This window comes from Urocitellus parryii, chromosome 1 (genome assembly GCF_045843805.1).
Source record: "Urocitellus parryii isolate mUroPar1 chromosome 1, mUroPar1.hap1, whole genome shotgun sequence".
Classification (NCBI taxonomy): Eukaryota; Metazoa; Chordata; class Mammalia; order Rodentia; family Sciuridae; genus Urocitellus; species Urocitellus parryii.
Genome location: NC_135531.1, coordinates 16,421,435 through 16,447,510, shown reverse-complemented (window position 1 = coordinate 16,447,510; position 26,076 = coordinate 16,421,435). Strand labels below are relative to the sequence as shown.

General features: G+C 37.4%; 1 protein-coding gene across 1 annotated transcript in view; it reads right to left on the bottom strand.

Moving 5' to 3' along the window:
• Positions 1-14,277: 14,277 nt before the first annotated feature.
• Positions 14,278-26,076, bottom strand: part of C6 (complement C6) — an 89,047-nt gene continuing 77,248 nt past the window's right edge. Inside the window, exons 17-18 of the mRNA XM_026410245.2 lie at positions 20,543-20,784; positions 14,278-14,494 (exon numbers count right to left, since the gene is read on the bottom strand). Of these exons, the coding sequence (XP_026266030.2) occupies positions 14,313-14,494; positions 20,543-20,784 (424 nt within the window). The 3' untranslated portion in view covers positions 14,278-14,312. The remainder of the gene's footprint in view (positions 14,495-20,542; positions 20,785-26,076) is intronic.

The following is a 26,076-nucleotide window of genomic DNA, read 5'->3' as shown; positions in this document are numbered from 1 at the left end:
AATTTTATTTCTCCAGCTTTAGTAAGACCCTCTTCATCCTCATGGACTTATTTTAGGAGTCTTGTAAGAAGCTTTGGTTTCTCCCAATATTTCCTGCTCCAAACCAGCTGTTTCTATTAGACTAACAGCTACCTTTCTAATCTAAAATTCAAATTAGCTATTCCCTACTGTAACACATTAAAGGATTCTTTTCAGAGTTGACAACCTGAATATCTATTTAAAACAAGACTTCCTGGGTTCTTTACTAAAATACTTCATTAGATTTATAAGAGAAATAACTTTCCATATCCCTCTGTTCCCTTGAGCAAATTACCTGAATTATTTCTAAATTTAAAAAAAGGAGAAAAATATTACCGATCTCATAGAGTTGTAAGCAGGTTTCAGTGTATTAATCCATATCAAGTGCTTTGAACTCTATCCTCAGGTAGGAAATGTTAAATATGTTATTGTTACTATTGCTGCATAAATTCAGTACTAGGTCAAATATACTTAATATTTATTTTTTAGTTTTCGGCGGACACAGCATCTTTGTTTGTATGTGGTGCTGAGGATCGAACCCAGGCCGCACGCATGCCAGGCGAGCGTGCTACCGCTTGAGCCACATCCCCAGCCCTTGAATATACTTAAAATGTCTGTCATAGAACAGGTTTTTGCTGTTTTTCATGTGACAAGAGGACTGTGAAAGAATATATTTTATCGTTATCACTAATTGTACAGCTTGCTATAGCCAGATTTTTGTTGTAGCATCAGAAGTTTGTTGATTTACATTCTGGAGTTGGGTCATTATCTTGTTGGAGACCATAATAATAACAGACTGCTCACTTGAAGTACTTGAGGTAATGTTGGTATATGATCTTTGGCACCTTTTTTGATGATTACTAACTTGCAGTACAAATTGCATACCCCTTAACATGACACCTCCATTTGTCTTTGTACTCCTATTTACTGTCCATCATTTTTTTCTTCGTATTTTTCCTTTATTCTTCAGTATTTTAAAGAAATAAACTGTGTGGAGGTTATGAGCAGGAATGAAACAACTCTCTAAATAAGTAAGTGTGGATTTCTCTGATTCCAGAATTTTTTTATTATTTATATATTCTAATTTGTTATACACAATGGCAGAATGCAATTCATCTCATATTACACATATAGAACACAGTTTTTTAAGTCACTGTACACAAAGTATTTTCACACCATTTGTGTCTTCATACATGTACTTAGGGTAATGATGTCTAACTCATTCCATCATCATTCCTATCCCCTTGCCCCCTCCCCTTTGCCCTATCTAAAGTTCCTCCATTCCTCCCATCCCCCTCCTCCATCGCATTATGAGTCAGCATCCTCATATCAAATAAAACATTTGGCCTTTGTTTTTTTGAGATTGGCTTACTTCACTTAACATTATATTCTCTAACTCCTTCCATTTACCTGCAAATGCTATAATTTTATTCTCTTTTAATGCAGAGTAATGTTCCATTGTTTATATATATATACCAAAGTTTCCCTATCCAGTCATCTACTGAAGGCCATCTGGGTTGGTTCCATAATTTAGCTATTGTGATGTGGCTATGTTCCTATAGTATGCCATTTTTAAGTCCTTTGGATATAAGCCAAGGAGTGGGATAGCTGGGTCAATTGGTGATTCCATTCCCAGTTTTCCAAGGTATCTCCATACTGCTTTCCAGAGTGGCTGCATCAATTTGCAGTCCCACCAGCAGTGTATGAGAGTACCTTTTCCCCCACATCCTCACCAACATTTATTGTTGTTTGTATTCTTGATAGCTGCCATTCTGACTGGAATGAGAAGAAATCTTAGAGTAGTTTTGATTTGCATTTCTCTAATTGCTAGAGATGATGAACATTTTTTTTCATATATTTGTTGATTGATACTCTTCTGAGAAGTGTCTGTTCATGTCCTTGGCTCATTTATTGATTGGGTTACTTTTTTTGTGTGTGTGTTAAAGGTTTTTGAGTTCTTTAAATACCCTAGAAATTGTGCTCTATCTGATGTGCTTCTGATAAAGATTTTCTCCCATTCTGTAGGCTCTTTATTCACCTCACTGATTGTTTCTTTTGAGAAGAAGCTTTTTAGTTTAAATCCATCCCATTTATTGAGTCTTGGTTTTAATTCTTGTGCTATAGGAGTCTTATTAAGGAAGTTGAGGTCTAAACTACAGCACACTAAAAAAAGAAATTAAAGAAGATTTTAAAAGATGGAAAGATTTACCTTGTCCTTGAATAGGCAGAATTAATATTGTCAAAATGACCATACTACCAAAAACACTATACTGATTCAAAGCAATCCCAATCAAAATCCTAATGACATTCCTCATAGAAATAGAAAAAGCAATCATGAAATTAATCTGGAAAAATAAGAGACCCAGAATAGCCCAAGCAATCCTTAGCAAGAAGAGTGAAGCTGGTAGCATTGCTATTCTAGACCCTAAACTCTACTACAGAGCAACAGTAACAAAAAATAGTATGGTATTGGTACGAAAACAGATTTGGTAGACCAATGGTACAGAATAGAGGACACAGAGACTAACCCACATAACTAAAGTTATTTTATATTAGACAAAGGTGCCAAAAATTTGAGAAAAGATAGCCTCTTCAACAAATGGTGCTAAGAAAACTGGAAATCCACATGAAACAAAATGAAATTAAACCCCTATCTCTTACCATGCACAAAACTCAATTCCCAGTGGATCAAAGACCTAGGAATTAAACCAGAGACCTTGCACATAATGGAAGAAAAAGTAGGTCCAAATCTCCATCATGATTTCAGAATTTAAAGTTAGAATTGGCCAATGGATTTGATCAAACTTGAAGATTTAGCAAGGATGGTTAAGGAATAAATTTTTGGAAAAAATATCTACAGCCTTGTGATATAGTTATACTGACACCTATCTGGGAAAGGGGTGGAGACTTTAAAGTAGGTGTAAGAAAACAGATGAGGCATATATACACAATGGAATATTACTCGCAATAAAAGAGAATAAAATCATGGCATTTGCAGGTAAATGGATGGCACAGGAGAAGATAATGCTAAGTGAAGTTAGCCAATCCCCAAAAAAACAAATGCCGAATGTTTTCTCTGATATAAGGGGGGTGACTCATAGTAGGGTAGGGAGGGAGAGCATAAGAGGATTAGATTAATTCTATATAAGGAAGATGGGTGAAAGGGAAAGGGAGGGAGAAGGGGTTAGCAAGGACTGTGGAATATAATGGTCATCATTATACAAAGTACATGTATGAAGACTTGAATTGGGTGTCAACACACCTTATATACAAACAGATATGAAAAACTGTGGTATATATGTGTGTCAAGAATTTGTAATGCAAAAAAGTACATGTATAATGGTATAAATTGACGTGAACATACTTTATATACAGAGATATGAAAAATTGTGCTCCTATATGTGTAATAGGATTGTAATGCATTCCACTGTTGTCGTGTATTTAAAAAAATAATAAAATCAATTTAAAAAAAAGAAAACAGACGAGGATAGAGTTTGGACTAGGGGCAATGTTCAAGGTTTCAGAGCTGGCAGGCAGTTTAATTCCTGATACAGACTGCCTGCCTCAGCCCAGACCTTGAACAGTTAGTTTTCTGGACTAGGTTTTTATTGAGTGTGTGCTATTATTCAAGTTCTTGAGATTTTTTGTTGGTATCAGGTAGAACTAGGGAAACAATATATTGAAAAAGCACTCCAGAAGATTTTGATAACCACCATGTTTGATGAACTGCAATGGTTTGGATAATTGTCCCCCATAGGTCCATGTGTCAGGGTTTGGTCCTCCCCCACAGCCTGTGGTACTATTAGGAGGTGGTGGAACCTTTGGGTCATGGGGGGGGGGTGTTTCCATGGGACCCTTGTTCCTTCCTGTCTCTCTTTCAGTTCCTATCCATGAGGTGAACAGGTTTTGCTGTGCCATGTATTCTATTCTGCCACGATGTGCTGCCTCACCACAAGCTCAAAAGCAACAAACCAAGCCAGTTACAAACTGAAACCTCCAAATAAGCCAAAATAATTTTCTTCCCTTTATAAATTGATTATCTTGAATATTTGTTATAGTGACAGAAAGTGAACTAACACATGAACCATTGCCAGATCTCGTATTGGAACAATGTCTCCTTTTTCTGAAAGAGGTATTAGTATCTCAGTTCAAGATCCTCATTGATCAATGGGAAGTTTATACTTGGCTGTGCCATTGCACCACCATATGAGTTACGGTAACCAGTCTCAAGGGAAGGAAACCCCATCCTACCCTATGCCAGCCACACACATACTCCCAGAAGGCTAGTGCCATCACATGAACTTACTCCTTTGTCACAGTTGATGGTCTCAGGGGCCAACACCTCACTGAAGCAGGACTAATGAGAATCTTCTAAGACTCATAGAACACAGGTTTAGACCCTTGTATATTTTAAAATCCTGTTTGTCATGTTTTCTACTATGAAATAAAGAATACAGAAGAATGCATATGGAAACTTACATAGGAGTTAGAAAGATAGTTTTGGCAGCTTTGGTTTTATGAAATCAGAAACAAAGATGTTAGATACATTTAGTATTAGGAGGGATGATCTTGCTTTTCTACTTTGTAAAATGATTGTACTCAATCCGAAAAACTTCCAAGTTCTTGGGGATCCTAAATCCATCAAGGATAATGATATCTGAAGTATAGCAGATGTGATAGACAGAATCAGATTCCCCAAAGATGGTCCTATACTGATCTTCATAACCTGCGAATATATTACCTTATATTGCCAAAGAGACTCTACAGATGTGATTGATTAAGTTAAAGTTTTGAACTAGGAAGGTTATCCTGAATGATCTGTTTGGGATCAGTATAATCACACAGGTCTTTATAATGGAAAGTGAGAATAAAAAGAACATAAGGGGAGGGAGCTGTGACAGAATCAGAGGTTGGAATAATATGATCACTGGCTTTGAAATGAAGAAAGGGACCCTTGAGTTGAGGAATACGGTGGCCTCAAGGCGCTGGAAATGGCAAAGTAAGGGACTGTCCCATAACCTAGTAAGAATACAGTTGTGTTGGTGCCTTGATTTTAGCCAGTGAGATCCACGTTTTGCTTCAGGATTCCATCCCTGAACCAAAAAATAATAAAATTGTGTTGGTTTAAGCCATTTAAGTTTGCTAATTTGTTACAAGAGCAATAAAGTCTAATGAGCCAGGTGAAAACAAAGGCACAATTAGAAATATTGTGGCGCTAGTCAGTGGTCAGGTTTATGATGCCAAAACATGGTTTCTGAATTGACCCAGAAAGCCCCAGCCTTAGTTACCCTTCACTTTCTGGCCCATAGTTCTGTGAAAGCATGTTCCATGGCTCTTGATTTTGGTGCCCTTTCATTGACAGAGGGCCTCAGGCTCTGATTCAGCCCTCCTTCTTTGTTTGAACTCAGTTTCTCTCTTTGAGAAGGGAGGCAAGAAACAGAGTCCTACAAAGACCAAAGGTATTTTTTTTAATAACTAAGAGCCAAATGTCACAATTATATGGAAAATGTGATTTCTAATTGTGAGTTAAATGGGCATACTGACCAGAAGAAGAAAACCGATAAAGAAAATTTATCCCACAACTCCACTTTAACCTCTGCTCACCTTCTGTTAGTAGAAGCTGTGATGGTCAGTGTATCTACGTAGCATTTCACAGATAGCTGTGGTCAGCTCACCTGTGAAACCAGGCAAGAAACACAAAACAATTCTACTCATAGTTCAATTCTGTTTGTAAAGAACATTTTTTTTTTAATTTTCCCCAATCTGTTGTCATCTATGTTTTTAAATTTGTAAGAGCAAACGTCTTGGCAATGGATGACTGTCTTTGAAGAGTTATCAATTCTCTCTCTCTCTCTCTCTCTCTCTCACACACACACACACACACACACACACACATACACACACTCATGCCATATATATGTGCATATACACATAGCTATATATAGTTCCTAACACTATATTCTCTCTCTCTCTCTCTCTATCTATATATATATATAGATATAGATAGATAGATATATAGATATAGATATGTTTACAAGTATATATTTTGTTTTCCCTGAGCCACTGTGAGTAGAAGGTGGACTTCTGTGTGTGTGTGTGTGTGTGTGTGGTGCTGGGGATTGAACCCAGGGCCTTATGTATGCAAGGCAAGCACTCTAAAACTGAGCTATATCCCCAGCCCGAAGGTAGACATTTTATCGACCCAGTTTCTTGGTGCCTATTTATTACCTTTTATTTATTTATTTATTTATTTTAATTTCTTTTTTTTATTGGTTGTTCAAAACATTACAAAGCTCTTGACATATCATATTTCATACATTAGATTCAAGTGGGTTATGAACTCCCATTTTTACCCTGTATACAGATTGCAGAATCACATCGGTTACACATCCACATTTTTACATAATGCCATATCAGTAACTGTTGTATTCTGCTACCTTTCCTATCCTCTACTATTCCCCCTCTATTTATTACCTTTTAAATAATTATACAAATAAGTGTTTTGGGAAACAAGCTGTGGCTTTGTCTTGTAGACGTTTTTCAGACAGAAAATAAGCACATGTCAGAATATGTTCTGCATTCCAGATAGTCACAATGCTCTTGTGATTCTTGTTCCTCGCTGTGAGATGGAAATTCTATTTTACTTCTGAATAGCTCCCTTGCAGATGAATAATGATGCACAGAAATGGAATTATGTAGTCTGTACCATGTGGCTTAACATAAAATTGGATACTACTTTGGGTTGTTAGCTATAGTTTTTTTCTAGGTATGATTTCATCCATGTTATGATGGAAGGCTTATTTTTAAATACTTTGTAATTTATAGAAAAATCTCAAAAGTAATACAAGGAACTCCCATAGACACTTTACCCAGATTCACCAATTCTCTCTCTGTCTCTGTCTCTGTCTCTCTCTCTCTCTCACACACACACACCCATACACACATACAAACACACATATGTTGTGTTTGTGGAAGTATGTATATATATATATATGTATATATATAAAATTTCTAATTATATTCTCTTGCACATGCTCTCTCTCTATATATTATAAATATATTTTCCCTTATTTCCCTGAGAATAAGAGCTGGACATTGTATGTTTTATTCTTAGATATTTTGTTGTGTATGTCCTTGAGAACAGAGACATTCTCTTGTACAATGATTTTGCTTAATTATCACAATGTAGCAAACAAATCCACACTTAATAATGTAAAACAGCAGTTACTTTCCATTACTTATGTATTCTGGGGATCAGGAATTAGGAGTGAGAACAGTTGAAATGGCTTATCTGTTCTTGCTATCAGGAGTTTCAAATGGGAGGGACTCCAAACTCAGAAGATTTCAAACACCCGTATCTGGAAATGTCTGAAGATTCCTTTATTCACATGTCTTGGGTGGGATTTCTCAAAATTTGGGCTAAATGGTGACTGTTGGCCAGGGTCTTTACATGTGGCTTCTTATATGCCTTTGATTTCTTCACAGCGTGGTATCCTCAGGGTCACTGGGCTTCTACATGGCTTCTAGCATGGGCTTCTACTTGCTCAGGACACCAACAGCAAGTATTTCTATGAGCAAGATGAAAACTTCAAAGACTTATTTTTAATAAGCTCTGAAGTCACATAGTCTCACTTTTGCCAGGTTCCACTAGTCAAAGTAGTCACAAAGTTGCCAAGATCTAAGGGGAAGGGATTCTAGAACCAGATCTCAAAGGGAAAAGTGCCAAATAATTTGCAATAAACTTTGTAACCACTACCGTAAGCACGGTACAATTCTAAAATCAATGTCACTTTAATACAGTCAGCTGAAGTCCTTGAGTTGGACCCACCATGTGTGAATTCTGTCTTTGCCTTTTAGAAAATATATGACATTTGTCAAGTAACTGGTCTCTGATCTTTAGTTTCCTCATCTCCAAATGAGCTCTATAACAGTATGCGTCTTAAAGATGTTGTCAGGGTTAAATATTTTAATTATATGATGAGTCTGGGACCTAGTAGTGACTTTCTAACCTTTAGATCTCCCTCCTCATAGAATTAAACATAATGTTGAGTGCTCAGGGTGCCTATCATTAATTATTGCTTATTTGGGAAGTTTTAGAGGTGGCTGCCTTTGTAAGACATAATGAAGTAATTTACTGTAAATTCATACTTTTTATCTATGAAGTTCAAATTTCAGAAGACTCATTTCCCCCTTTTTAGATGTGAGATAAGTATTTTCCACTCAGTTGGGGAACAATCCTTATTTTTATACAAGTTATAGCTATTTTAAGAGCAAAACTTGTTCTGTTAATCTATCACAAATACGAAAATAAATGTTAACATGATTGTTTCTGAATCAGAATACCTTTGGTTACAAGTAGCAGAAAATCCAACTCAAAAATAGTTCAAACAATAGAGAATTTATTTTTGGTAACAAGACCGGAAGCCTAGAAAGTCCAGAATTGGTCAATTCAGTAGCTCAGTGATGTCATCAAAGGTCCGATTCTTTCTATGATTGGCTGGAGTCTCCTCTCTGTGTTGGCTTACACCAGGGACATGTCATGGTGACAAGAGGCCTACAGCTGTCTCATGCATCATTTTCAGGTATGACAACTTTCAGGAGAAGAGATCATTTCTTTCTGGGAACTCTTCAAGAATGAGAAAGTCTTCAGAAGTACTCTGGAAGGTGCCCCTCGCCTCCTTCTGCCAACCTGCCTCATGGGCACTCACAGATGTGTCAGAGAGAGGAAGAGGGACCTCTTTACTGACAACAGCCAGTTGAGATCCACTTCTTGTAATTTGTTATACTCACAGTTAACAACAGACAGGTAGGTTAGGTAATGATGTAACAAATAAATCATCCCCAGATTTCAGTGGCTTAAAACAAGAAAGGTCTGTCTGTCTGTGTATCTAACCATCTATCTATCTATCTATCTATCTGGACACAATACCTTTATTTTATCTATTTACTTTTATGTGGTGCTGAGGATCAAACCCAGTGCCTCACATGTTCCAGGCAAGTGGTCTACCACTGAGCCACAACCCCAGCCCTAGAAAGGTTTATTTTTGCTCATCCCACATACCTTGCAAAGTTCAAAGGAGTGTTAGGAGCTCTGCTCATGTTAGTGACTCAGGGACTCAGGCTGATGGAGTAGCCACCATGTCAAATATGCCACAGGGACAGGGAGCTTTGGGTGAATCTTCATGGCAGCAGTCACATGTTCAATCAAGAAGCAACACATGTGGGCGGAGGCTGTGGCTCAGTGGTGGAGCACTTGCCTGGCATGCCTGAGGCACTGGGTTTGATCCTCATTGCCACATAAAAATAAAATTAAGGTATTAGAAAAAAAATCATGCAATACTTTAAAAAAGAAAAAGCAACACATGTACTTCTGTCACCTTTTATTGATCCAGATTAATTTCATTAATTTCAAATCCCCAACCCTTGGGAGAGCTGGAAAGTGTGGTCCTCCCAGGTCTCCTGAGAGATGTACCAGTGCCAGTATCAGTCATCAGTATTTTTGAAGGCTGCAGAGATGTGTCAATGTATATCCCTACATTTCAACTCAAGGGGAGACATGTTCCAAAGCAACTATTAGTTTTCATTTGTAATAAATAATGGAAATGTTGGGCTGGGATTGTAGCTCAGTGGCAGAGTGCTTGCCTAGCGTGTGTGAGGCACTGGGTTTGATCCTCAGCACCACATAAAAATAAACAAAATAAAGGCATGCTGTCCATTTACAACTACAAAAAAAATAATAATGGAAATGTTTCCCACTCAGGGTGTTGCTCTAGAATCTGGTGTTATTACAAATACAGTTTTATGAGGGGTAACAACAGCTGCTTGTCGCATGGCTTTGAACCACAATTTGGCTTTACTCTCATGTTAAGAGTCATGTTTTGGTAAAATGGAGACTTTTCTAAATCTACTGTGTTCTTACCTACTGTGGAAGGATTGATGAGGATAATAAACATATAATTCTTGGGGGTGTGTTTCCAACAACCGACTCTAATTTTACCTACTTTTAAATTCATGAATCTTCTGTCCACATGTTTTGTGATCATAGATTTTTATGTTTTTATTTCTATTTATTCAGCATGAATAATGTCCTACTCCATTTAAAAGATTTATTGCTTTTTTTTATCAAGAACATCATATGAAGGGTTCATAACTTAATATTGGATATTTAGGGTTTGCCAATATTTGATATTATAAGCAACGTTTTGATGAACATCTCTCTGTATTGATCTTTGTGAGCATAATTGTCATTGCACCATCTGTCCCCCAGAGAATGTGTTCATTAGCACAGTGAACAAGCACATCTTACCACCTTAGTTTGATATGGATTCTGAATATTGCAGCCACGTCTCTCACCTAAATGATCTAAGTAAGCCCATGGGCTCCTTAACACATCAGGCTTCAATGGCAAGACTGGCAAAGTGAAAGTGTTATGTTACAGAAAATAGAGTGTGAAGTCCAGCCACTCTTTCATTGGTGCTAATAATGATACCAAGTAACTGAATGGACATTTCACTGTAGGCCCTTGAGTAGTAGTTGTTTTATCTATCTATCTATGTATCTATCTATGTATCTATCTATCTATCTCTCTATCTCTCTATCTGTCTATCTAAATATTTATTTTCCTTTTGCCCTAGCCAAACCTCAGAACAAATAGAGTGAGCTGATATTTTTACCCTGAGAAAAATGAGTGTGGGAGAAGTTTGTCTAAGTTTAAACAGCTACTCAGTCCCTTCAACTGTTATCAGACTTTGAGGATTTAGCTTGATTTTATTTTATTAACTGTTTAGTTTTTAAGACTTATTCCCTGAAGATATTACCTGTACCTGTAGTTTTTAAGGTGCTGTTCACTGCCTTCCACTTTGTACAACACTGGCTTAAGTAGACCTTTATAGTCTTTCCTTTATACTACATATGCCTCCCAAATCTTTGCATGATTAGAGACCTAACTCACAGAAAAATTCAGAAAGTGCATGTGAATGAAGGAATGACCAATGTGAGTCTGTCAAGCTTGGCTAAAAACTCCCTGTGTAGACAAGGGCAGAACAGGGAGGTGTGCTGTACACAGCCCACCACTGTCTGCACACGGGTAGAACTAAGTGTTCTTACCTAAATGGAAGAGAAAAATGTTCAAAATGACTGTTTATCCCAATTAAAAATAGTTACCTGCTGATTGGAGAAAATCTAGACAGTACAGAAAAATATAAATAAGAAAATAAAATTCACTTCCAATTTCAGCAATAGATGTTGTTTTAACCAGTCATTCTTTTTAAAGGCATTTATACACATAATTTGCACAGCTGTAATCACATATACTTTTGTATCCTGGTTTTTAACTTTTTATTATGCCCATTAAAATGTTTTCAGAAAGACACTATTTGCCTCATATTTTCCCATTGTAGGAAGGGTCTTAATTCATTATTGAATATTTGGGGTCTGTCGGTGTTTGGTATTATAAATAGTGTTGTGATGAACGTCTTCCTATATAAATCTCCGTGAGCATGACTTTCAATGCACCATCTGTGCCCCAGAGCCCCTTGATTGGTGACACTCACCTCTACTAACTGACATTGGACATGTGAAACTGGAACTATGCAGCCAGAGCTTGTCAAGAAGACAAATAGGGTAGCAGTGGCCTGTCTCACTTTCATAAAGCAGACTGGAAACAACTATGATTTTGCAGGCCATTTGTTTGGTTAGAAGCTGTTTGCCTCATTGATTCCACTCATGATGTATTCTGAAAGAATGAAGGTGACCTTAGAGAGAGCCAGCCATTTGGAATCCAATTAATCAAGCTTCAGGGAAGTTTGGGCATCCAACAGCAACCCGAAATATCACGATCTGTCAGATTCTTGTTACTCAGAATTAGAGTCTAGGAAGGGATGTGGATTAGGAGTAGCCTGTGGGTAGTCTTCTGGAGACAACATCAAAACTAAGCAGTGTTTGTTATAGGAATTGAAGGGTTTTTATACAAAAAAACCAAAATTGTATTCTCAAATTTAGTGAGTTTTACTGAAGATTTCCATGTAGAGGAAACCTTAGTTAAATTTCAGTGTCATCTCACCTGAGCACTAGAATTTTAAGATAGTAGTTTTAGAATCAAGCTTGTGTCTTTGCTCCCTGGACGTCTGAAATATATAATCTGCTATTCATAAAGTTCTTTAAATGGAGGGGTTCACTTATTTTGTCAGTATGTTGCAGAACCAACAAAAATTAAAATCTGTATTTAAAAAAAAGACATGAATTGATTTTCAGTTACTTAAGCTACAAGCGTGAATGCTTAGCATTCATCTCTAACAGCCTAAGAGGAAAAAGCTTTTACCTTTGATCTAGAATTTATTTAATCTTCTAGGACAGAGTTGGAAAGTCTAGGTCCAAATTCCATGTATTTAATATGCTCCAGTTTTACTCTCTGTTTCATGATGATAATTTTATCACTAGCTCTTAACACCTTTTGTACTAAATTGCTATATTAATATTAATATCAGACTGTGAAAAATTCAGCTGGTAAGTGGTATGCAAATTAGCCTAATGCAAACTTTAATGGATTAGTGCACTCAAAAATTTCTTTGAGACAAAGGTAACTGGAATTGAAAAAGACCAACTAATCAACATTAAATGGAAAGATTGCTACAAGTAAAATAATAAAATGCTGCAAAGCAAGTGTGACTACTTTAATCAAACAATATGAATGTAATTGTGGTATAACCCTTGGATTATATGAGGGGCTGTAAACAGGAATTATTTTTGTTCCCAGTCTCAGTGATAAGAGTTGAATAGCATCCCCCCCAAAGTACGCTGAAGTCATTACCCCTGGGACCTGTAAATTTGACCTTATTTTAGAATAGGGTCTTTGAAGATGCAGTAAAGTTAAGACAAGGTCATCAGAGTGGGTCTAATCCAATATGATTAATGTACTTATAAGGCAATGGAATTTGGGCAGCCATTCACAGAAGGAAGATGGCAAAGAGGCTGGGTGATGGTGGAGGCAGAAAATGGAGTGCTGCATCTCCAAACAAAAGAATGTCTTCCACACGGTGGGGAATTTCAGGGAGTGGTAGAAGGAGGAAGGCAGCTTCCACTCACTCCGGGTGGATGTTGGCTGGCTGAGGTTTTGAGATCAGTGATAAACTCAGGGTCAGCTGTCCGGTGGCTCATCTCTAAACCAGAGGTTTGCAAAATGTGACTGCCTGATGGCCATCAGCAGTACCCCCTGTGATGCTGTTAGAAATACCAATTCTCATGCCCCAATTCAGACTTGCTGATCAGAAATCAGAAGCAAGCCCACAGAATATGTGTTAACGCACCCTCTAGGTGGTTCTGAAGCACCCTGATATTTGAGAACTGCTGTTCTAACGATGCCTCTCTTTCCCAATTCAAAACGACACCCTGACTTTTCTAAGAAACAAGTGTCTACTTCATGTGGCTGAATAAAATGATTTGACTTACTTAAAAAATTATTCCTTCAAAATTCTCTGACAATTTTCTTTGCTTATTTGCAATTTTCAGATACTTTATCTTAAAAGCTTTGTGATACATTTTAGCTGGAGCAAAGAGAACCTCTTTTATCCTGCCTCAAGAATGAAACTCCAGAAGTTTATTTTTAACTACTTTCAACAAGGTGATTTCCACTTGAGTCCAATCTTGCTTAAAGTGATGTTTACTGCTATGGAATATTCCTTGAACAAGATGAGGCTTAAGAATGGGATCCACTCTTTCCTGCTTTGTTCCCTTCAAAGTAATGTTCAACATCAAACTTACTACACATTTTACATGCTTGTTTTGTTTTTGATATTTCTAAATCCATGTGAAGGTGAGTCGTATGTAGGGAGGAGTTTTGCCTACATACTGCTGATTCCCTCAGACCTTGACCAGTATTTGGCACAATGCAGTCACTCAAAAGTTATTTGCTAAATGAATATGTGGATGTTCTTAGTTTTCCAGAATGTGTTTTACAGGTTCTGTAGATTTCAATGTTTATTAATTCATCAAAATGAAAATCATGATTTTTGTTCTTATTTTAATTGTGAGGATGCTTTGTTTCATAGGATCCTCAGAAAATCAATTATTTTTAAGTAACCTGAACACAAGAATTTGTTAGATGGACGTGGAAATATAACTCAGGGGTACACTCTAGGGTGACATAGATTGGAACATAATAGAGGAGGCTAAAACAGGAGAATTAGAGGCGATTTATGATATAAAACTAACACAAAAGAATTTTTCAGTAACTTCTGGCCATGTGAACATGTCTTTTCTAGGGATTATGTTTATATACAAATCTGAAAGTAACAGTGCTAGGCCAAGCACCTCCCAGGGTGCAGTATTTCCACCTTCCTGTCTGCACACCTCACGGCTCCCACTTCACAGATGTTGGCTGTTTTCTCGCGTGTTGAGGATCCAATTTTGATACAGTAGAGCTGGTTTCCACCCTTGAAGCACTTGGGGGGCAAGAGGCAGACACAACTGGAAGTGGAAGCTACGATGAGAGAGAGAGGGAGAGAGACAGTGTGACTTATCACAGGATTTAAAGGATGTTATGGTTTGGAGATGAGGTGTCCCCGACAGCTCAGGTGAGGCAAAATGGAGGAAAGTTCAGATGAAATGACCAGATTATGAGAGCTGTAGCTTAATTGTGGATCAATCATGTGACGGATAAATAATTTGAAAATACTGCTATACTGTAGGCAGGTACAGTGTGGGTGGAGGAAGTAGGTGGCTGAGGGCATGATTTGGGAGTTTATATTTTGTCCGTGGATCCTTATCTTCTCTCTGCTTCCTGGTTTCCCTGAGCTGGGCAGTTTTCCTCTGCTATACCTCTCTGCCATGATGTTCTGCCTCACTTAAACCCACAGCAAATGAATCAGTCGGCTGATCACGGACTGAACCTCTGAAATCATGAGTCCCCACTAAACTTTTCCTCTTCTAGGTTGTTCTTACCAGGTAGCTCAAGCACAGCAAAGAAAATCTAACTCACACAAAGGCTTAGTTTTACTTGTCCCAAGTGCGGGGGTGGGGGGGGGGAGACTCCCTAGTGGCAATGACTGAGAAAGCTGAAACAATGGCAGTCACCCAAAAGACCCATCAGTGGTTAAATGGAGAGGCCTGAATGCAAGACGGCAGGGTGCACCCCTAAGCAGGATTCAGGAGTTGGGCTATCTCTGACCTCTGCCGGTTTCACTGCTCCTATCCAGTCAGGATTTAAGCTATCTCTAGCACCTCCCTCTCAATCGCCGCCCACACGGAGCTGCTAGTGTTTACCAAGCACTTCACATGCTTTATTTAATTGTCTAAAAACTATACTAGCTCCATTCTGCATGGTATAGATTTAGTCAGATTTCAAAGGTCATTCTCATTTTCTATTAGTCTTCCCTTTCCAGTATTAACATTTCTACCTTCTCCATTCCAAGTGGATGAAACTCATCTCAGTTAAAAAACAAACAAACAAAAGTCCCCAAGTGTCCAAGGTGCCAAAGTGTTCCAGTGTTTGTCCTTTCCTTCACGCCACTACCTTATTTTGCCAGACTAAGGTGTTCTTTTCTATTCCCGCCCCCAAGTGTACATTTTCTATAAGTCTCACCTCCTCTATGAAGCAATTCACAGACACTTAACCCCATCTTTTCCTCTACTAACTTTAAGAGTATACATTTTTCAGTACCACATTTGACATTTTCTTGTTAGCGTTCATATGTCCTTTTTCCCAAGACAATTTTAAGTGCTTTGTTTTTAGAACTTCAGTGGTTGCTCATACACCTGTATGTCCTACTCAGCTATTAAACAGATGCTCAACTCATTCTGCTGGAACAATTGATCTTAAATTCTGGATTTGGGGTGCAGATATATGTATAGAAGAAGAATTATATTTTATGGGTCTTGGAAACTGATGTTGACACTTTAAGGAAGTCAGCCTGCGTATCAGCAATGCTGTCTTTAATGCCTATCTTCTATTAAGCAGAAGATAGTTATTACCTTTGTGTCTCACAGGAGAAAACAGGGAAAGGAAGTGAAGAATTACTTACATGCACCATATGTACAGCCATCTTGCCCTTGGTAGGAAACATTTTGTGCAAAAACGCATTTCCTTTCTATGTTCTCTGCCAACCAACTAGAGAAGATTCTAGTTGTGGAAAGTCTCATCCATCATTGGAAGGAATAGAGTTTAGAGAAATTCAAGGTACTATTCCACCTCTGGTAAGTAAATTGGTTTTCTTAGCTTTTGGAAAGGCCATGGTCACCCTTTTTTTAGTATGATCATAGTTTAAATGCTCTTAATCTGCTATATATATATTTTTTCAGACTACCAACACCAAAGGGCCCTTCCCACCACTTCCACTAATCAATCCTTGCACAGTCAGTTTTCACATTCTCATGCTTAGGAAACCCTCCCAGGTTAGAAGATTTCTCTCACCTACAGCTCTTATCACATGCTGCTGTGCATTAAAGTGATTCATGCAATTACTGTGCAATGTTACTCCTCCAACTACTGTGAGCAATTGGAGAGATACAAAGGGTCCTTTATCTTCAGCCCACTCAACAGGCCTTTTCAGTGACTTCCACATATTGGATGCTAAGTGGATTTTTTGCTGAATGAGTTTCCCTTTCCTGTTGGTTGTTGGTGGATATTTTTGAAATTTAGACGGAACATTTAATATTCATAAAAAATAAGCTCCCTGGGGAAGCCATTTCTTTTAACTTTTGAAAAGTGAACTTTATGTTACTTTGAAGTTCTAAAGTGTTCCTTATTTCATTTTAGACAGAGAAGGAAAAGAGTAGCAAAGAGCACAATGTAATCAAGAACACCATTTAATCAAGGTGACATTCAATTCAACTCAAAATTACTAATATCCCAACTTGCTATGAGTAGGTGGAGTATAAAACACATTTCCAGCTTTCTCTTCCTTTGTAAATGCATTAGATTGTACATTGATGCTATTCTATAGTGCTACTCCAAACAGAATTCTTGGTGACACTAACTTTTGTTCACCAGTTGAAGAAGCCCCCTGGCAGAGACAGACCATATCTTTAGGGAAAAATGCTTTTAGTTTTCTGATTATGTTTGGGATTAAAATATATTTTACATTACTTAAATCTCTTATTAAGAAATGAACAAGTGTTGGGTTGATTGCCCCCAAATGTCCTGCTAGTTTGAGGAATACTGGTTAAGTATTCAAAATTTTTAGCAACCCTCCCCCAACTTAGATTTCTGAAGTTTTTGGGCACTTAGATGCAGGTATAACAGAGGGGTTATAGTAAAGCAGATATTTTGATGAAAGTGTATGCTGTTAGTTATTTTTTGTTTGGACAGATTTGAAAAGAACAATTTGTAGAAAAATAGCCAGAAGAAAAAAAAGAAAGAAAAGAAATTATTTTTAATAAAAGAGTTTCATGAAGACTTTTCTTCATAACAAACAAAGAAGAATGGACACTAACCCTAAACACACTCCCAAATATCTGACCCATCTACCTAGTATGAACAGGTATTTGGGAAATCCTCCCTGATACCCATATTCCTCTTATTTTCTGTATATATATATATTTGAGAGAGAGAGAGAGAGAGAGAGAGAGAGAGAGAGAGAGAGAGAGAGAGAGATATTTTTTTAATATTTACTTTTTAGTTCTCGGCGGACACAACATCTTTGTTGGTATGTGGTGCTGAGGATCGAACCCGGGCTGCACGCATGCCAGGCAAGCGCACTACCGCTTGAGCCACATCCCCAGCCCTCTGTATATATTTTTAATGATATTCTTATGTTAAATTTTTTCAGAGAAAAAAAGAAACTTAGAGTTAGTACAAGAAGAATGCTGCATAATGCCTTCAGGTTTTTTCTACCCAAATGATTGTTTCTGAGAGAACTGGCAGTTGGGTAATGGTGTTAACCAAGCACCCAAAATATGAATAATAGAGTTTTTAAATCTATGAGATGAATTAAAAGTGTTTACAATTGGGCAGTGTACATATAGGGCTCTGTTTTTCTGTATTTTGTGTGAAATTGTTTGGTTCAGATGTGGCATGAAGGCCGGCAGTCCCAGGTATTCACCTCCTGACCTGTGGCCACTAAATGGCCTGTTCATCTGTGCCACTTGTGTGTACCCTCTCTCATGGGCCAACCTTTTGGCCTGTCAAAGAAGTTGAATCTTGATGAACAGCTTTACATGGGTCAGGAAGAAATGGGTTTGGGTAATACCTCTTTTCTTTTTAGGACTGTGCTGATTGGGCCAGATAATGAAAGAGAGAGTAAGGGGAACCCTATGATTTCTGCATTTCTTCTTGTAAACTAAGGAGGTTTTAGCAAAAGTTAGATATAGCAATTCAGCAAGTTCCCATTGGATACTTTACCTGCAGATTTGAGATATATTTTTGAAAATGTATTGCAAGGCAAATTTAGATGCCTATTTGAATTCTATTGATTCCTAATCTCTGACCATCTTTGTGTTTTATATGAAGCTTAGTTGGGGCTATTTCAGGGTCAGACTTCATCTTACATCAAATGTACTGCTGTGAAAATCCTACTTCCAAGAAATTCACAAATGTACTGCCAATAGCAACGTACTTATGGAAAATGGAGATTTAATGCCTCATCTTAAGTATTAAATTGGCAGAGATAGGAGCATGATTTTGAGACTTGGTGAAGGAGTGGGAGGACAGTCTCTATTATGTGTTTCAGATTGGAATACAATATGGTAAAATCATCTCTGGAAAGCAAGCTGATGCATTAAATCAGTCAAAACTTTATTCCTAAAAATAATACTTACTTAGAAATTCTATTTTCTGAGTTTTATCCTGAGGAAATAATCTTAAGTTATATATCTCTCTGTGTGATAGATTTATCCATCATAGCACTGTAGATAATAGAAAAATGAGGGGGGAAATTCAAGAATCAAAACAAAAATTGGTTAAATAAATCACAGAATGCCCATTTTGCAGAAATTGAAAATTATATGGAAGAATAACAGATGATGATGAGAAATTTGTTTTATGATCTATTAAGTGAACAACAGCAATTTATATATCACATAGAAAGTAATTATATTTTATTTTTTAAAATTTGCATTGTGTGCAGGGTCACCCCTGGGGTATGCAAGGCCCCAGGGATAACTTTTACGAGGGCATCTGTCTATATAAATAACCAGTCACCCAAATTAGTGTGTCAGCACCATACCAGTAGTCCAATATTAAGTAATCGTGAGCAAGAAGACCCTACCAGTTAATAGGAGCAATCTTGGTTGCTCTCTGGGAGTGAGGATCTACCTCTAGGCTGGATGTGGCACCATAGGCATGAGTCACACAGCTCTGGGGGGCATTTGGTTGATTTGCATGCATGGTGAGAAAGAGAGGCAGCAGAGGGTTGGAGAATTTCTATAGGAGAGAAACCAAGCCGGGGTCTCTGTGTACTACTGTTTGCTCAGGGTATCTACTTGAAAAACATTGCCAGCCTTGGCTGATTCCAGGTACTGGAAGATACATCTAGCAATTGTTATCTATGTGAAACCTAGTCCTTCCTGGACTACACTGTTGGCCCCTTGTATGTTTGAACCATCCAAAAAAAAAAATTAGACAATTCTGACCTGAAGCATGAAATCAGAGAAATGCTCTTCTCACTGGGATCTAAGGGTTTTACTGATTTCACTTGAATAGAAAAGAAATTGGAAAGATATACATCCACATTACAGTAATTATTTCTAATCGTGGATGGTTTTGTGCTGTTTAAATCATTAATTTTTTTTTTTGTATTTGGAATTGAACCCAGGGCACTTTAACCACTGTGTTACATACCTAGTCTTTTCAGTTTTTATTTTGAGACAGGGTCTCTCTAAATTGCTGAGAGTCTTGCTTAGTTTATGAGACTGGCCTCACACTTGGATCTTCTTGTCTCAGACTCCTGACTCACTGTAATTACAAGCATGTTTCCCCACCTCCCCTTCAACAGATAAATGGCTAAAGAAATCGTGGTATATATACACAATGGAATATTACTCAGTCTTAAAGAAGAATGAAATTTTGGAATCTGCCAGTAAATGGATGGAACTGGGGAATATTATGCTTAGTGAAATAAGCCAATCCCAAGGAACTAAAAGCTGAATATTTTCTCTGATATGTGGATGTCAGTTCTCAATAAGTTGAGGGGGGGGGTAGGTAAGAATAGAGGTACTTTGTATTATATGGAGGAGAGGAAAGGGAGGGGAGGGGGTATAAGGAGGAAGGATAGTAGAACGAATTGAACATTATTACCATATGTACATATATGATTACACTACCAGTGCGATTTTACATCATGTACAACCAGAAGAATGAGAAGTTATACTCCATTTATGTGTGACATGTAAAAATTCACCGTATTGCCACGCATTACTAATTAGGACAAATAATAATAAGTTCAAAATGTTTTTGCCCAATAAAAAATGTATTTTTTTAATTAAGGAAAGGTTAGTTTTAAATTGATGACGTGTAAATACCAAGATACACCATATCTTCTGAGCTGCATCATCAGGGAGAGCATGTCTAGGGACAGTTGCGGCTATGGCTTACCTGAACATTTTTCCCAGTCGTAGCACGTATCATAGCCACAGGGTTCCTTCTTTGTGCTATTGGATGCAAGTTTTATCCTTTCAAGTCTCCATTTTAACTGTGGTCCCTCTTGGCAGGTACCAACATGCAGGAAATGGAGTTTCTGATCATTTAAACATCTCTCCGCCAAAAACTTACAAGCAGATGAAGTCAAATAATGGCTGGAATCCATATCAAACACACAGATATCTTCTGAGTAATGACTGTCCAAGGAAGGAAAGCAAGCATTTATATATGAAGATCGGAAAACATAGATGGCACTTAGTCGATTTAATACGTAAACTTACCACCCAGTTTTCTTCCCTCATTTTTTTTTTTTTTTTGCCCAATTTCCCCACTTTCAATCCCTCATTTCATCTTGCAAGCTGCCTGGGATTCATTTTTTTATTCTTGGTATTCCTCCAAATTGACTTCAAGCTAGTCTAAAGAATGCAGTAATAAAGATCTTCCATAATTCGACTCCAAACAACTTTCTTTTCTAAAATTATTTTCTCATTCTCCTAGACACCTCTTTATCACCTGATGGTTGCTTTGATTGCTTTCTTGACTGCTAAGATAATTCTTCCTTTGCTGCCATCCAGCCCTGCTCAGTCGGCACTGTGTTCTCTCTCTTCTCTACCTATGTATATCCAGCTCAGTTTCTGGTGACATTTTCAAGTTCACCCAGATCAACCCAGCCCATGACCTTGAGTAGCTTCTCTGAATTCTAAACTACTCATTAATTGAAACATCAACTTAGAACATGTAATATGGATTCTAGAACATTATATTGCTTTTCAAGCGTGTGCTGTACTGTGATTAAGAGGATGAACATTTAAATCGTTCCCCATATAACTTGTTTCACCTTCCTGAGTAGATGGATGGGGCCCATTACCATCCAGAGGTGACAAGTGACTACAGTTTTTTTTTCTTTTGTTGAGAAATCAAGGTATCCTTGATTATTCCAAATTTGAGTTTCTTGTCCAATGTCAACCTTAGAGTCAACAATCAATGTGCCAATATGAAAGACTGTTCCCAGGAACTAGAACCCAAAACTGAGAGCAAAAAGCTGTGGCTCCTATAACACCTTAAACCCCACATTAAAAAAAAAGATCTGAAGTATATAGGAGGAGGGTGGAGAGGAAAATCAGAGATAAAATAGGATTTCCAGGGCACAGCTTGTATTCTCAAGATTTGGTATCACACAGAAAAAGAAAGAAGCTTCCTCTGATTAAATAGACAATGTGGTCCTGTGTATCTTCCAGAAGACCATCTACTGGTGAGGAGACTGTAGTGGCAAGAAGCCACATGGAGGGGGGTAGACAGAGTCACCTTTGGGCTGAATTATGTCATGGAGATAGATGGGAAAGCACCTTATTGGGACTGGGGCTTGGACTCAGTGGCAGAGCACTTGCCTAGCATGTGTGAGGCATTGGGTTTGATCCTTAGCATCACATAAAAATAAATAAAGGCATGCTGTCCATCTACAATTACAAAAAATAAATTTAAGAAATTTAAAAAAATTGATGAATAATTTCAATCTTTTAAAAAATAAAAAAATAATGAAAAAAGAAAAGCACCCTGTTGGACTCTCCTTAAACAACATTTGCATCCTTACAAAAAAAGATCTGAAGTTCAGGTCCTTGGCCCATTTATTGATTGGGTTATTTGTTATCTTATTGTCTAATTTTTTGAGTTCTTTGTATATTCTGGTTATTAGGGCTCTATCTGAAGTGTGTGGAGTAAAGATTTGTTCCCAGGATGTAGGCTCCCTATTTATCTCTCTTATTGTTTCTTTTGCTGAGAAAAAACTTTTTAGTTTGAGTAAGTCCCATTTGTTGATTCTATTTGTTAACTCTAGCGCTATGGGTGTCCTATTGAGGAATTTGGAGCCCGATCCCACAGCGTGTAGATCATAACCAACTTTTTCTTCTATCAGATGCCGTGTCTCTGATTTAATATCAAGCTCCTTGATCCATTTTGAGTTAACTTTTGTGCACGGCGAGAGATAGGGATTCTGATTCATTTTGGTGCAAATGGATTTCCAGTTTTCCCAGCACCATTTGTTGAAGATGCTATCCTTCCTCCATTGCATGCTTTTAGCCCCTTTATCAAAAATAAGATAGTTGTAGTTTTGTGGATTGTTTACTGTGTGCTCTATTCTGTACCATTGGTCCACCCACCTGTTTTGGTACCAGTACCATGCTGTTTTTGTTACTATTGCTCTGTAGTATAGCTTGAAGTCTGGTATCGCTATACCGCCTGATTCACACTTCCTGCTTAGTATTGTTTTTGCTATTCTGGGTCTTTTATTATTCCATATGAATTTCATGATTCTTTTATCTATTTCTACAAGATATGCTGTTGGGATTTTGATTGGCATTGCATTGAACTTATAGAGAACTTTTGGTAATATCGCCATTTTGATGATGTTAGTTCTGCCTATCCATGAGCAGGGTATGTTTTTCCATCTTCTAAGGTCTTCTTCTATGTCTTTCTTTAGGGTTCTGTAATTTTCATTGTATAAATCTTTCACCTCTTTTGTTAGGTTGATTCCCAAGTATTTTATTTTTTGGGGGGATATTGTGAATGGAGTAGTTGTCCTCATTTCCGTTTCAGAGGATTTGTCGCTCATATACAGGAACGCCTTTGATTTATGCGTGTTGATCTTATATCCTGCCACTTTGCTGAATTCATTTATTAGCTCTAATAGCTTCTTTGTAGACCCTTTTGGGTCTGCTAGGTATAGAATCATATCATCTGCAAATAGTGATAATTTAAGTTCTTCTTTTCCTATTTTTATGCCTTTAATTTCTTTTGACTGTCTAATTGCTCTGGCCAGTGTTTCGAGGACTATGTTGAACAGAAGTGGTGAGAGAGGGCATCCCTGTCTTGTACCAGATCTTAGAGGGAATGCCTTCAATTTTTCTCCATTCAGAATGATGCTGGCCTGTGGCTTATCATAGATTGCTTTTACAATGTTGAGGTATGATCCTGTTATCCCTAATTTTTCTAGTGTTTTGAACATAAAGGGATGCTGTACTTTGTCGAATGCTTTTTCTGCATCTATTGAGATGATCATATGGTTCTTATTTTTAAGTCTATTGATGTGGTGAATAACATTTATTGATTTCCGTATATTAAACCAGCCTTGCATCCCAGGGATGAATCCTACTTGATCATGATGTATAATTTTTTGATATGTATTTGAATCCGATTCGCCAGAATTTTATTGAGGATTTTTGCGTCAAGGTTCATTAGAGATATTGGTCTGTAGTTTTCCTTCTTTGATGTGTCTTTGTCTGGTTTCGGAATCAGGGTGATGTTGGCCTCGTAGAATGAATTTGGAAGTTCTCCCTCTTTTTCTATTTCCTGAAATAGCTTGAAAAGTATTGGTGTTAGTTCCTCTTTAAAGGTTTTGTAAAACTCTGCTGTATACCCATCCGGTCCTGGGCTTTTCTTAGTTGGTAGTCTTTTGATGGTTTCTTCTATTTCCTCTATTGTTATTGGTCTGTTTAGGTTGTCTATATCCTCCTGGCTCAATCTGGGTAGATCATAGGACTCAAGGAATTTATCTATGCCTTCACTATCTTCTATTTTATTGGAGTATAAGGATTCAAAGTAATTTCTGATTATCTTCTGGATTTCTGAAGTGTCTGTTGTGATATTGCCTTTTTCATCCCGTATGCTAGTAATTTGGGTTCTCTCTCTTCTTCTCTTCGTTAGCATGGCTAAGGGTCTGTCAATTTTATTTATTTTTTCAAAGAACCAGCTTTTAGTTTTGTCAATTTTTTCAATTGTTTCTTTTGTTTCAATTTCATTAATTTCAGCTCTGATTTTAATTATTTCTTGCCTTCTACTTCTTTTGCTGTTGTTTTGCTCTTCTTTTTCTAGGATTTTGAGATGAAGTATGAGATCATTTATTTGTTGGTTTTTTCTTTTTTTGAGGAATGAACTCCAAGCAATGAATTTTCCTCTTAGAACTGCTTTCAATGTGTCCCATAGATTCCGATATGTTGTGTCTGTGTTTTCATTTAACTCTAGGAATTTTTTAATTTCCTCCTTGATGTCTTCTAAAACCCATTGATCACTCAGCAACCTATTGTTCATTCTCCAGGTGATGCTTGCTTTTTCCTTTCTTCTTTTATCATTGATTTTCAGTTTCATTCCATTATGATCAGATAAGATGCATGGTATTATCTCTACCCCTTTGTATTGTCTAAGAGTTGCCCTGTGACATAGTATATGGTCTATTTTTGAGAAGGTTCCATGTGCTGCTGAGAAAAAAGTGTAGCTACTTGATGTTGGGTGGTATAGTCTATATATGTCAATTAAGTCTAGGTTGTTAATTGTGTTATTGAGTTCTATAGTTTCCTTATTTAACTTTTGTTTGGAAGATCTGTCCAGTGGTGAGAGAGGTGTGTTGAAGTCTCCCATGATTATTGTATGTTGGTCTATTAGACTCTTGAACTTGAGAAGAGTTTGCTTGATGAATACAGCTGCACCATTATTTGGGGCATATATATTTATGATTGTTATGTCTTGTTGGTGTATGGTTCCCTTGAGCAGTATGAAGTGTCCTTCTATATCCCTTTTTATTAGCTTTGGCTTGAAATCTATTTTATTAGATATGAGTATGGACACTCCTGCTTGTTTCCGCGGTCCATATGAGTGATATGATTTTTCCCAACCTTTCACCTTCAGTCTATGTATATCTTTTCCTATCAAATGCGTCTCCTGTAGACAGCATATTGTTGGGTCTTGTTTTTTGATCCATTCTACTAGCCTGTGTCTCTTAATTGGTGAGTTTAAGCCATTAACATTTAGGGTTATTATTGAGATATGGTTTGTTCTTCTATCCATATTTGTTTATTGATGTTACTAAACCTGATTTGTTATCCTCTTTGACTACTTTCCCCCCTTTACTGTCCTACCTCCCATTGTTGGTTTTCAATGTTGTTTTCCATTTCCTCTTCCTGTAATGTTTTGCCAACGATTTTTTGAAGAGATGGTTTTCTAGCTGCGAATTCTTTTAACTTTTGTTTATTGTGGAAGGTTTTAATTTCATCTTCTAACTTGAAGCTTAATTTCGCCGGATACACGATTCTTGGTTGGAGCCCATTGTCTTTCAGTGTTTGAAATATGTTATTCCAGGATCTTCTAGCTTTCAGAGTCTGTGTTGAGAGATCAGCTGTTATCCTGATTGGTTTACCCCTAAATGTAATCTGCTTTCTTTCTCTTGCAGCTTTTAAAATTCTCTCCTTATTCTGTATGTTGGACATCTTCATTATAATGTGTCTAGGTGTGGATCTCTTATGATTTTGCACATTCGGCGTCCTGTAGGCTTCTAGGATTTGGGATTCTGTCTCAATCTTCAATTCTGGGAAGTTTTCTCGTATTATTTCACTGAATAGACTGTTTATTCCTTTGGAATGGAGCTCTGTGCCTTCCTGTATCCCAATGACTCTTAAATTTGGTCTTTTGATATTGTCCCATAATTCTTGGATGTTCTGCTC